This window comes from Silene latifolia, chromosome Y (assembly GCF_048544455.1).
Source record: "Silene latifolia isolate original U9 population chromosome Y, ASM4854445v1, whole genome shotgun sequence".
NCBI classification, from domain to species: domain Eukaryota; kingdom Viridiplantae; phylum Streptophyta; class Magnoliopsida; order Caryophyllales; family Caryophyllaceae; genus Silene; species Silene latifolia.
This window is the reverse complement of record NC_133538.1, coordinates 48,227,547-48,242,039: the sequence shown is the minus strand read 5'-3', so window position 1 is coordinate 48,242,039 and position 14,493 is coordinate 48,227,547. Positions and strand designations below refer to the sequence as shown.

The following is a 14,493-nucleotide window of genomic DNA, read 5'->3' as shown; positions in this document are numbered from 1 at the left end:
TTTAATAATTTCTTTATAAGTGGTATCTTAATTGAAGGCAAACAATTGATTGAAACGGATGAAATATTCCATTAAAGAATTGATAAAAAAAATAAGCAGTTATCAATTATTGTCGTCGGTAGAGATCTGATATTGAGATTTATGCGAGTTGCTCTCATTAAATATGTAATGCCTTCAAAAATTGTGTCAAAACTAAAAGAAAAACAAAAAAACTTTGGTTAGAATAATATAGAAAAAAATGTGAAAAATAAAGCTGAGAATACAAAATATATATATTGATTCAATCTTTATGATGTGTAGTCATGGATACTAGCTGGATTACCTTGCCAAATAACCATCGCGATTACATAAATGGATGTAGGGAGTTTATTGAGTTAGCTAAGGAAATTCTTGTAGATGGAAAAACAAAATGCCCATGTAAGAGCTGTAAGTTACGTTATTACTTCACGCTGGGCGAAATAGAGGGACATATTTTGTTCAAAGGGTTTTACCAGAAGTATACGGATTGGTTTTGGCATGGTAAAAGGGACGTTCTTGATCATTTGCATGGAGAAAGTAGGGAAGAACCCTTGGTAGGTCGTGATAATATGAAAGGTTTACTTGATGCAGTTTATAGGACTATGATTCCTAACCATTCTAAAGATCTTGATGATCATAATAATTTTGTTGGCTCCGTAGAAATAGAAAAAGAAGCTGAATTTGATGACGTGTCAATGGGGTTTAGTTCTTCTGGTGAGTCCGATAATGAGTTTGAGCACGCATACGATGCTACGACTGATGACCTCAACAATAAACAAGACAATAGCTATAAAAGATTATTCGAAGCTGCAAACGAGGAACTTTACGAAGGCTGTCAATCTTTCTCAAAGCTCTCATTCCTTTTACATTTATACCATATTAAATGTATGTTTCATTGGTCTATTGAGTCATTTAAAAAAGTTACTTGAACTTCTACTTCAAGCATTTCCTCAAGTAAAAGAGTTCCTATCATCCTTTTATGAGGGTAAGAAGATAATAAATGATTTAGGACTTGGGTATGAAAAGATTCACGCATGCCCATCCAATTGCATGCTATTTTGGAGGGATAACAGTGACAAGGAGGAGTGTAATGTTTGTCACACGTCAAGATGGAAAAAAGTCATAGGTGAAAAAGGTAAAAATCTAGCTAAGAAGGGTGAAGGAGCTAAAGTGATGAGGTATTTTCCCCTCATTCCAAGATTAGAGAGGATCTACGCGTCACCTAAAACAGCGGAAGATATGAGATGGCATCATAAAGATCGTGTAAAAGATGGAAAACTTAGACATCCAGCAGACGCTTTAGCGTGGGAACAATTTGATTCTTGGTATCCTCTATTTGCCTCTGATCCTCGAAGTGTTAGGTTAGCATTAGCTAGTGACGGGTTTAACCCATATCGTTTGATGAATACCACGTATAACATATGGCCAGTTATTTTGATTCCTTATAACTTGCCACCATGGTTGTGCATGAAACCCTCTTCATTTATTTTGTCTTTTATTATTCCTGGAAAATCCAGTGGAATTGACATTGATGTGTATCTCCAACCTCTAATTTCTGAGTTGAAGTTGTTATGGAGCGGTGTTGACGCATTTGACGCCTTTGAGGGTGAAACTTTCAAACTCCGAGCAGCATTACATAGTACTATTAAAGATTTTCCGGCATATGCTATGCTTTCTGGATGGAGTATTGCTAGTTATGATGCTTGTCCACGTTGTACCCATTCAACTAATTCTGGGAGATTTGGTGGCAAGATTTGCTATGTGGGACATAGGTTGATTGGCTCCAGATCATCACTATCGTTCTGAAGCCAATTTGTTTGATGGAACGATAACGGCTGGTTGCGCTCCAAAATCTATAAGTGGTTCTGATGTCTTAAGACAACAAGAAAAGATTGAATATACGTATGGGAAGACTACAAAACGATTGAAAAGGCCAAATAGAGCAAGGGAAGTTGGTGTCTCGACTAACATGGTTAATGATAGCAACTGTAAAGATAATAATCATAATTTGTGGAATAAGAAGAGTATATTTTTTGAGTTGCCCTACTGGGAACACAACCCACTAAGACATACTTTAGATGTTATGCACATTGAGAAAAATGTGTGCGACAATATATTGGGTACACTTTTAGATATGGATAAGAGTAGAGACAATGTGAATGCGAGAAAAGGTCTAAAGAAGCTAGGCATAAAGCAACATCTATGGCTCCAAGATCGACCTAATCGAGAACCATACATGCCTCCAGCATCATACACCATGTCTAACGAGGAGAAAGAGCAATTTCTAAAAGTTTTGCAAAAGATTAGAGCTCCTGATGGGTATGGCTTAAACATCTCTAGATGCGTGAATATGAAACAGAGAAAACTCATTAATCTTAAGAGCCACGACAATCATGTCTTAATGCAAGATATACTTCCTATGGCATTAAGGGCATCCAAGGCTACTAAAGTTATTGACTTACTTGGGGAATTATCTTGCTTTTTCAAGTCTCTTTGTTCGCATACCCTTGAACACGACGAGTTAAATGCCCTTCAGTCGAAAATTGTGCTAATACTATGTCGTATGGAAATGGAGTTTATGCCTACCTTTTTCACAGTTATGGTTCACCTATTGATTCACTTAGTCGAGGAGGCGAAACTTGGTGGTCCTGTCCAGTATAGATGGATGTACCCTATTGAAAGGTAATTATCAGAGACTATTTAAGTGGATGTTTTAAGTGTTTTTCCTAAACTGATTTTATGAACTCTGTAAAGGTATTTGGCTCACTTAAAATCATACGTAAGTAATAAAGCGCAGCCAGAGGGATCAATTGCTGAAGGGTACACGCTTGAGGAGACAACCACATTTTTTTCAAGGTATTTGGAAGGTATTGAGACTATCTTTAATAGATCGAAGAGGAATGATGATGGTATTCCAGACATGAGTGATTATTTGTTTCGCTCTGGTGGTAGAGTTGTTGGTATGATTGAAAACGTACGCCTAGATGACAGAAGTTTAGAACAAGCTCACCGCTATGTTTTGCTTCATTCTGATGAGATAAAAGAGGTTCTTGAGTAAGTATAAACGACTTTCAAATTTTTATAATTTAGCACCCATCCTTAATATAATCCGGTAATGATTTTTTTTTCCAATTCTTTTAAAGTGCATTTCTTAATTACAAGTGGCTGGAGATGGTCCATCTCAGTGTTACCCAAAATAATGAAAACGAGTGGATTATCAAAGAATTTGCGGAATGGTTGCAAGCACAGGTCCACCCCTTTTAAAACTTCGAAATGTGGCTTATCAGTTTTATATTATTCATATTGATACAGTTATCTGTTGTCATAGGTGCAAAACCTAGATACTAGTATCCCAGAAGGACAACTTAGGAAAGCTTTGGCAGGTGGTTTAAATAATCATGGTAAAAGGATGACGGGATTTATGATCAATGGATATAAATTCCAAACGGTTGATCGTGAAGAAAAGCGAAGAACTCAAAATTCCGGAGTTATGGTCGAAGCTGATGGTGAAACATATTATGGAAAATTAAAGGATATTTATGAGTTAGATTATTTTGGCCAATGCAAAGTTGTAATGTTCAGTTGTGCTTGGGTTGACATACACAGAGGTGTTAAGAAGTTTGAAGATGGGAGTGTGTGTGTGTCAACTTTTCTAGGCTTATGTATACTGGTCGAAATTTAGCCGATGATCCTTTTGTTTTCTCGTGTCAAGCAAAACAAGTTTTTTATGTCGAAGATGAGACGCAAAAAGGATGATCTTATGTAATTAGTACAAAACCTAGGGATCTTATTGAGACTGGCGAAATTCTGTTGAGCTAGTTTTTGTATACTTTTGTTATTAGATGATTTTAATTATTAATCTAAATAATGTTTTTGGTTTTGGTTATGCAAATGTTGTGAGCAACTCTTTCCCTTTACTATATTATTATATGCTCGTTGACCTTTACTATTATATACAACTAATGGATTTAATGTTTATTTTAGGATTTATTAACGAGTATCACGTTCAAGGATGAGTTATCGAAGCAAAAGGACCAGGGCTCAATTTAAGGAAGCTGATGGGCCAATGCCACCTCTAACCACACCATCATCTCTTACTACGGAATCAGGTGCTACTGATGACAGATGGGGGCCATTTTGCCCTCAAAAAACCAAAGTAGTTGCAGTTGTTAGGGCACCGCAGCAACAACCATCGCTAACAGATTGTCGTCCTGATGCAAATATTGATGAGCCTTATGCTGCAAAGGCTTCTTTTTCAAAGACCCATGTCAATCCGACTTTTGAAAAAACTCGAAATGACCCAAATTCAAGAACCCAAATCTCACACACTTTTCAAGAACATGGAGCTAAATATGATCAACCTGACCGAGCTTTTACTCCAAACCCCTTACTTTCAAAGACCCACGCCACCGCAAATTCTCATGATCTTGCTGCTAGAAAAGCTCGCGAACTTCCTGCCAAACAAATTGATGCATCACAAAAAACGGGGGAACAAGCCCAAGTAGGAGGAGTTAAACCAACTGGTACGTTGTGGAAAAATTCTACTTCCTTTACTACAACCCCTCTAGTTTCAAAGACCAACGCCACCATAAATTCTCCTAATCTTGCTGCTAGAAAAGCCCGAGAACTCTCTGCCAAGCAACTTGATGCATCTCAAAAAAGGGGGGAATAAGCACAAGTAGAAGGGGTTAAACCAGCCGGTACGTTCTGCAAAAAATTTATTAAGAAACCTGACGGATCTTTTACTACAAACCACTTACTTTCAAAGACCCATGTCCCCGGAAATTCTTATGATCTTGTTGCTAGAAAATCCCAAGAACTATCTGCCAAACAACCTGATGCATCTAAAAAAACGGGGAAAGAGGCACAAGTAGGAGGAGTTAAACCACCTGATCCTTTGTGGAAAACTTCTACTACGAATGATTGGTCTTTTAATACAAATCACCTACATTCAAAGACCCATGCCACTCGAAATTTACATGATTCTGCTAATGGAAAAGCCCCACAACTCTCTGCCAAACAGCCCGATGCATCTCAAAAATTTGGGGAACAAGCACAAGTAGGACAATCTGATGTCTTGTGGAAAAATTTTCCTACTAACTCGTCCCGAGTTTTGACTCTCAAGTCCACTAGTAATAGTGTAAAGCCTGCATTATTGTCAATGTCTCAACCCACTTGTCGTCCGCTACCATCTGAACTTGTTGGCAGGACCAACAATCGGTGTAATAGGTCTAACACAATTGAGAAGTCATCGGTCGAGCATGAAGAAGTTCTGAACCAGCAAGATGCTAATGTAACTCGTCTAAAAACTTTCAAACCGAAACGGCGTAGTGTGGTACACGATTGGCCTGATAATGTAGAATTTGACGAAAGTGAGGAAGTTCTACTTATGGGTAAGTTCTCTTTGTTTAATTTTTGTTCTCATGGTTGGCTTTCTGAGTTCTTTTCGTTTAATTTTTGTTGTCTATGTGAGAATCTCTGGTTTCGTATACACAACCATTATTATCATATCACCTTTGTAGATGAGTTGTCAATGTTGGTGTTGGTAATAGCTGGTAAATTCAAATATATACACCCCTCCGCTTTGAATAGAATTAGCTCTGTATTAACTTGTAATAGCTGGTAAATTCAAGTACGGGCCCCACTCTTCTCCCTATAATCTTCATTTTCCTCCCTCCCTGTACAAAGCACTGAACGTTAGCAAATTAAATGGTTTTCTTCTAATGACATTTCCAATTTGAATTTCTCTTATGGTTTTTGAACTTAATTATTTGGTTTTCATCAGTTGAGCTGCAAATCCGATTCAGAGGTATATTTAATTTCATATAAAATAGTTTATGAATAAACTTTGATTTTGTCAATGTTGATGTCCCGATATTATTTGATCAGCCTACCCCAGCTCCATCATTTTTTTTATAATCCAAACAGTGTATTAAAATAAGTCTTTCAGTTACAGTGATATTGATGATAGTTAACGGAAAAACTAACGGTCTTAGGTTTGAGTTCCTTAACTGTATAAAAATATGTTTGAGTTCCTCCTGCATTCTCTTTGGTATTATCATTTATTTTGTATATTGTTATGTCACTAGAAAAGTATAAAAATATGTTTTGAGATATGAACATATGTATTTATGTGTTTCGGTAGATAATAAAGGAAATATTGAAAAGGTCAGCGATCCAATTCAACCGCATGATGTATGGTGTACTAAAGGGAGGTATTGTGTCACTTTTAATGAATTTCATCAGCCACTCAAAAAGGGAGGACACATCCTCGTTAAATCATTGGTGATATGGCTCGGAAGGAAAGATTTTGTCCTATTGGAGAGACAAATTGGTACCGTGTGCCTGAAATTTTCAAAGTTGAAATCATCAATTGTATTCGGGTATGTTGTTACTAACTTCATAACATGGATAATTGTGCTAGTTTGGTCAACTCATATTTTTTTGTTTAAAATAACCTTTTTTTTTCGAAGGATCATTTTGTTATTCTCGATGGTGATGGCTTTGACAAAGGTATTCTGAAGCGTGTAGGCAATAGTGTGAGACAATATAGGCATGACTTGAAGAAGACTTTCTTTAAACCCACAAAAAAAACTAAACAAGAAATCTATCAAACTAAACCAGGAGGGGTCCCTCTTCATAGTTGGATTCATTTAGTGGATTATTGGTATTCTAACAAGGGAAAGGTATTTGCCCTAAATTAAATAGTTGCTTTCATTATCTTCACTATTTTTTCATTATGTCAGCACTCTATGTAATGCCTATTTTATTTAATGTAGAAATTTTTTGAATGCGGAAAAGAGGCCCGTGCATCACAAAATCATGTTCACACAACCAGGTCAATAAGCTATGCTAATATACGGGCGGAGTTTGTAAATATTTTATCCTTTATTGATGATTACCACCATCTTAACATTTATTTAGAATTAAATACAAGCTTAGGTGTATAAGCTAATTACTCACTGATGACTGACAGGAAGAAAAAAACAAAAGGGAACCAACTGAATTGGAGGTTTTCAAGCAAACTCATAAGAGGAAAGATGGGTCCTATGTGAAAGATACAATAACGAAAGAATTTGTGGTACTCATATATAATAAAAATGTTTGATGTACTCTAAAATTTCTTGTAAATTGCTACATACTAAGCATTTTTTTAATGTGTGCAGTTGGATGCTGATACTTATGTTCAATCTGAACTTGCGACTAATCCTACCAAGCCCAAAGCGCAAATCCAAAATGAAGCTTTCAGTAAACTAATGTATGGGGAAGATATCCCTAAACGCCCGTTAGGCTATGGTTTCGGCGTGAAAGGAAGTGATGTATTTCGGGTGCACGGTATTTTAAGGAAAGAGACTTTTAAATCTGGAGATAGTAGTTCTTTGGAACTCAAGCATGTGGAAAAGGTGCAAAATATGGAAGAGGCTGTTCTAAGTTTGACTAAGGACAAAGAAGAGCTACAAACCAAGTTGAATGAGACGAATAGCATCTTGTATAAAATCTTGGAAGGTATGAGTTCGGGAATGCCGTCTCCCGAGATAGCCCAACTTGCAAAATCATCCTTGAACTCAAAGGTATTTTTATATTTATGTTGTCTTTAAATTTAATGCATATACTTAATCGTAGTATGATGCAATTTGGTAGTTTTGTCTATGCTGAATGGTTCTATAGGTATGATGCTCGGTTATATGCCTTAGGGTTAGTTGTTGCCCGCTTTGTGCATGACGTGTATAAAGATGGTTAAGAAGCATTTTCTTTGCTGGAGTGTGTGCTGGTGTGGTGTTGTAGTGTGGCCAACTAGCTTCTTTTGGCCATTAGGCTGGTTATATATGTATATATGTGTGGTTTTAGCTTGTTAACATGTGAGGAAGATAGTCACTAGTCAGATACTAAGGCTTATAAGACTCACTGACTCAGAGCATGCAGGCGCCCTACAACTTCTCCCCACTCAACCATTACCTCTTAGATCAATCTTGTAACTTATTATAAGTTTACCTCTTGTGTATATATGAAGGTGATATGTACATCCAGAGTTATGCCATTTTGTCTCTCCCTCAGCAAATTATGACTTGCGAACATAGCCTATATTGTACTGGTTTATCTTGCAAGGGAGGATGTTAGAGTAACCCCTCTATTTGACATTCGTATCCTGCTTCTGGGTTATTGATAATTAAGAAGAAATGAAGACATTAATTTCATACGAATGGCTACCTAAGTAAGAGTCAAACACTAGAATCTAAGAGTCTATCTAACAAAGCAAATACTAGGTACCCGAAAATGAACACCTGCATCATTACCTGATGCCTAAGTTTTGGAGAGCAATGATTTCAGCCAATATATCCACATTGGTTTTATACCAGTCTAGGCTTCTTGATCGTGTCCGAATTCAAACAATCAAGGACAATAAGGTCATCGCTGTCATCTTGCAGCAATATACCTTTTTTCTTACTTATTTTATCATTAATTTCACTCGAGGGAAGTGAGTTGGATGCATCTGAAACCTCGTCTGATTTCCTTTCCTTGGACATGGAATTGCTTTCAGCTTCCTCGACTTGTTCTATTTTAATCTCACCATTATCAAGAGAAGTAGCTTTCTCTGTTTCTAAGGAAGGAGATAATGACCATCCGATAAGAACCATACGATCAGGCTCATTCTCCACATCAAACTCCTCTCTGAAATACATTAAATGCAAAATGTGACATTTTACTCATAATCTGTTGTCAAAAGTATTAAAAAAATAAACAAAATTTTTGTGGTGAAACTCAAAGATGCTCGAGACATAAGCCTTAATGCCGCATTTTAAATCATACTATGCGATTCATATTGATACTCTCATCCTCTACTTTGTCTCCACTAGAACAAGTGTTGGATTTGTAAGTGTCGGGTTGTGGGGGGTAAATTCAACTCATAATTTTGACGATTTTGTGTTCGATTAATCATTTTTTTTAGATAATTTCGTCAGGTAATCTCAAGCAAGACAAAATTAGTTCAGGTCATTTCGAATTTGGGCTAATTTGAGTAGTAGGTTTCGGACTCAAAATGATTAAATGAAGCATTATTATTGAAATTTGTTGGATTTTAGTTGAAGGAAATGGGGTATCGTTCTATGTAGTTTGGGTGAAATATATTAGATAAGAAAGTGATGGACTTTTTTGCCTTATTGGTTGAGCTAGATGACATTTTTAGTGGTTGATTGAGTGTAAGAGTAGGGAATTGTGTTTTTTTTTTTGTAAGAGAAGTTATGTGAGCTAAAAAGATTGGAGTACTGATTTGCATTGTTGCATTATCAGATCAGCTGATCCTCGCATATTGGCCTTCATGTAATATCATGGCTGCATGCTGTTATTGGTTTTGACATGTGCATGGTCCCTTTATCATATTATTTGAACCGACAGTAATTTTTCTAGGTTGCCTTGCTGTTATATTAATAAAAAAAATGTATATTCATATTTCAGGATTTAGAATCATATGGACTTGGTTGTCTTTTTTATGGTTTGTCTTCTTTATATGATGCGTGTTTCCTTTGTTAAGATGACATTGTGATGCCTGTTATGTATGTGACTCATTTTGCTATTCGTATTGCTACAATGGTGTATTTCGAGGAGTCATTAACTTCGCACCAATGCTTTTCTAAGTTCATGTTGGAAAATTCCTTATAAATGCTCGTTGTTTTACCTGATTTGGTGGAGATATATAGTAGAAAACATTGTTATATGAAAGTTACAATTGAGCTTTTAATGATGCTAATCATCTTTTCTTTTATGTATGGTTTCTTAAGTATGTAGTATTTTGATTTCTTTTCGTTATTAGTAGCACAACTTCCTACTGGATTGCCTTGTTGGTGATATTTAATTTCTTTGCATGTAGATATCAGACTCAACTAATGGTGGCGGTGCATCCGGGTAGAAAGACCAAATCTTGAATTCACTTTCTGGAGTAGATTAGTTGCACCTTTTGGCTTAAATCTAATCGTTTGGAGACAATTTATTATTTTTGCGTAAAAGCATTAGTAGGGATATTTCTTATTTCTATTGTGCGGATGAAATAATTACGATATTTATTTTATTTATTTTTTAAATTTTGAAAGCATGTAATTTGATAATTGCAATTTTAATTTATGGTATAAAATTTTGTTTTGGTTTTAGTCAAATTAATGTTTTTTATACACACTTTAATTTAGATGTCATTAGCTGGTAATTTATATGATTTAATTCAAATCGTATTGACGAAGATAGTATTAGTGAATTTGTCTAGTGACGGAAAAAAGCGTAGAGAAATTCGAAATTTCGACGCAAAGAAGTGTAGATAAACTTTGACGCTTAAAAGTGTCGCTGCTCTCGGCACATAAAAGCGTCTACAAGGTTGACGCTAAAAACCGTCAAAAATTCCTGACGCCCCAAAAAACCACGCTTTTAAAAGCGTCGAGAAATAAAATGGCGACACTTTTAAGCGTCGAGAATAGCCCAATAAAGCGTGGGCAAAGTAAGGTGTGTGTAGTAGTGTCTCTCTCTCTCTCTCTCTCTCTCTCTCTCTCTCTCTCTATATATATATATATATATATATATATATATATATATATATATATATAGAATTAGAATCACATGAGTCCACCCTATCTTTTTGAGTCCGTGAGTCCATGATACAATATCACACGTTATATTAAACAATATCACAGCTTATACTCCAAAAAAAAAATCGTGATATTGTTTTGTATTATAATATCACCCGTTATGCTACACAATATCACAGCTTACAGTATTAGACGTTATACTAAACAATATAACAGTTGAAAAAAAAAAGTTTTTGAAAAAAAAAATCGTGATATTGTTTTGTAATACAATATCACACGTTATACTAAACAATATCACAGCTTAATTTTAAAAAAAAAAAATTTAAAAAAATATCACACGTTATACTAAACAATATCACACGTTATACTAAACAATATCACAGCTTAATTTAAAAAAATTTTGAAAAAAAAAATTAGAAAAAAAATCTCGAAAAAAAAAATTTCGAAAAAAAAAAATTTCGAAATTTTTTTTTTTTTTTTAAAAAAAAATTCGTGATATTGTTTTGTATAGTGCGTGATATTGTTTTATGGACTCATGAACACAAATATTTAGGTGGACTCACTGGAGGATCATATATATATATATATATATATATATATATATATATATATATATATATATATATATATATATATATATATATATATATAAAATATATATATATATAGAGAGAGAGAGAGAGAGAGAGGAAATCTAATGAGTCCCTTACCTCATTTGAGTCCTTAAGTCCTTATAAGGATCCTTAGATGGACAACATCTATGGTGGAGATTTTTTACAAAATGTAGGCCAAAAAAAAAAGGGAAAAGCTTGGCTATGAAAGAGGACAACAATTCCTGCCAATTGTCCTTACCAATGATCATTTCCTGCGGACAAAAGCATATATCATTTGTACTATGTTTCCACTTCCCACATTCTTCCTTCCTGAACACACTTAATTCCAACCTTTTTCTTTCTTTCTTCTCTCTAAAACTGGGTGCTTTCATCTCAAAACGAAGCTAAAGTTCTCTCTAAATCCTCCAAACCAGCGTAAACATGCAAATAATAGATGGCATCAATGGTATTTCTTCATTTTATTCATTGTTTTCAGTCACATTTTCATATTTTTCAGTTGAATAGGAAGGATGAAGGTAATCATTACAGTTTTGCATGTCATCGAATTTGTTCATTCTTGTTTTGATTATTTGTTATTGGGTTTGAAATGAAGATTGTTAGAAGTAAATCTTCATGCTGGGTTTTCATTAATTTGAGTTTGGATTAGCATGAACGCATTCTAACAACATTTACATGAACATTTTTGCTATAGTTTTACATTTACACTTTTTATTTGTTATATTTTTTATGTGAGTTAGCATTCTGACAACATTTACACTTTTGTTGACATTTACACTTTTAAAGCCTCACATTTACACTGCATTACTGCTCACGACACTTTTCCTGTACTTTTAAATTTACACTTTTTTATTGTTATAGTCACTGATACCCGTCGTCGTGAGTACCAAAAATAAGATTTATAATTTCCTATTAAGACTAACCTAGGCTAGTGGTAACAGGGTCGAACCATAAGGAGGCAGATGTAAATTCTAGTCGATTTATATTCAGTCTAAGGTAACAATTGTGGGGGTTGAGTTGAGTTGCTCTAAAGCTAAGAATAAATAAAGACAATAAACGAAAAAGATGGTTTAAACAGATAAAGAAGGGGTACTAGGATGGTCGGTTCATTAAAGCTTCGGCGGCAGCATACTAAACAGGTCTAAATCGAACACAAGTGAGGCGGGAAACAAGAGGTCCTCTCGGTCCACTCTTAACAAATAGCATCTCTCGATCTCGCTATAGGTCCCTAATATCACTAATACTGACTCTCGTCCTGAAAAGTGACTAATGGTCTAAACTATACCTATCTTTCGATCTCAGCACAGTTTAGTCGTCTTTAATTGGTGGTCAAATAACTTTCCCTATCTTTCGATCTAATGGGTCAGTCATAAATTAAGCATCTAACTGGTCGCATGCATTCGATTTGTTAAATACAACATTAAAATCAATTAAAACGAAGGGTAACCTCACGAGGTCAGTCGATCGACCGAGAATGCCAGTCGATCGACTGACACGCGAATCAGTCCGTGTTCAATACTTTGCCGCCTATGCTAAAATTCGCCTACATCCTAGCACAGACTATTTAGCTACTCATGCTAAGGGTAAAAACAATAATATTGACGATAAGAATTACTGAATTCATGCTTGAAACGATAAAGTAAACAATTAACATAAACAATAAAATTGGTTGCGGGAATCTAACTATCAATTCTACACTAATGATGAAATAAAGCAATAAACTGAAATTAGGACAGATGAATACCGAATTTGCAGAGGAAAGATTAGTTAATAAGAACCGAAAATCCAATGCTTAACAATAATCCAAACCCTAATGAATAAATAAAGAATTGTTTGATGTAAAACTTAATGTACAACTACTGAATAAAGCTTGACGAAAACTGAATGAATTAGGTTACGCTATAAAGAGAGTATACGTAACATAATTCCTAAACCTAGTAACTAGTGGGCTTGATAAATCTCGATCTTTTAATTCTCGTCTGGAATAGCGTCTTGGTCGATCGACTGAAGTTGCCGGTCGATCGACTGCTTAGCAGTGTACAGTAGCTTCTGTACCCCGATGGTTGGTCGATCGACTGATGGAGGTGGTCGATCGACTGATTAAGCTGCTACTAGACTTCTATAAACTCGTGGACTTATCTTTTGGGGCCTTGAATTGTGCACCAAGCTCGTTCCTCGGGTGAATACTTCACGTCATATGCAATACAGGATACTCGGGGACGGATTTATCTCGATTTCCGCTGGATTCTTCACATTTCTGCAATAACGTACAAAAATACGGAAGTAGACGGAAATAGGGAGAAATGTAGCATAAACTACATGCATGAGCTCTAAAATGCGTGTGAAATGGGATGTAAAACATCATATAAAAGACACGCATCAAACTTCCCCAAACCAAACCCTTGCTTGTCCCCAAGCAAGAACTAGACTCGATCTAATGACCTAATGGAACGAGTTCAATCTCAGAGCGAATTGCAACATGTGAAGCCTAAACCATTTTAATGCTCAACTGACAATCAATTAGTAACATGAATCATGCAAACGAGTTATGAAGTCGTTAAAGCTATTGCTGAACCGTCAACCATAGAGACTTGTCAAATCGGACTCTCACGGGTCGCTCATATCACACATAAGCACAGGTGAATATATAAGAGAATAGAAAGAATTCATTTTATAAAGACTCTCACCTAACTACGACCTATAAGAACATGCCTGCAATCTAATATGAAAATGATCTCTACAACCGTACATACGCATTCCAACCAACAAAATGACCATGACACATGTTGAGGTACATATGGGATATGTGAGGTATGGGTAAGAAGAGGCAAAACATTTATGGAAAAGTGGAGGTACAGATGATCAAGCTAGTACCAAAACGGAACCAAACGGCAACATCCAACTTCTTGCTCATAATCAAACGAACGGTGCTATAGCAAGCACAAATCTCACAATTTCCAGAGATAAAAGTAATCAACTAACTCCCCATAAAATATGAATAAAATATGGGAGCAAAAATCGCCAAAAGATAAAGGATTGAATTATGCGAATTGGTTTCCTTTCTTCACGGACCTTCAGTCGATCGACCTATAAGGGCAGTCGATCGACTGCTTAAACAATACAGAACTCTCTTCTTTTTTTTTTCTTTTTTCGAATCATTTCTTTTTCACTTCTTTTCTTTTCTTCTTCAACTTTGTTTCTTTCCTTCCTTTCTTTTCATTCTCCCAACTAAATCTCAATAAGAGCATTTACTACCAAAAATGAGTCACAACCCCAAGAACATAGACTACTAGCTT

General features: G+C 35.5%; 1 protein-coding gene across 1 annotated transcript; it reads left to right on the top strand.

Moving 5' to 3' along the window:
• Positions 1-302: 302 nt before the first annotated feature.
• LOC141627997 (uncharacterized) lies at positions 303-3,700 on the top strand. Its single transcript, XM_074441192.1, has 6 exons — positions 303-852; positions 962-1,702; positions 1,806-2,700; positions 2,773-3,072; positions 3,162-3,267; positions 3,347-3,700. Exons 1-6 carry the CDS (start codon positions 303-305, stop codon positions 3,698-3,700), a joined length of 2,946 nt encoding a protein of 981 aa, XP_074297293.1.
• Positions 3,701-14,493: the final 10,793 nt, after the last annotated feature.

Coding starts and splice junctions, on each gene's coding strand:
- LOC141627997 (XM_074441192.1), top strand. CDS start 303: ATGGATACTAGCTGGATTACCTTGCCAAATAACCATCGCGATTACATA. Junction 853..961: donor CGAGGAACTTTACGAAGGCT/GTCAATCTTTCT, acceptor TTCTACTTCAAG/CATTTCCTCAAGTAAAAGAG. Junction 2,701..2,772: donor TGGATGTACCCTATTGAAAG/GTAATTATCAGA, acceptor AACTCTGTAAAG/GTATTTGGCTCACTTAAAAT.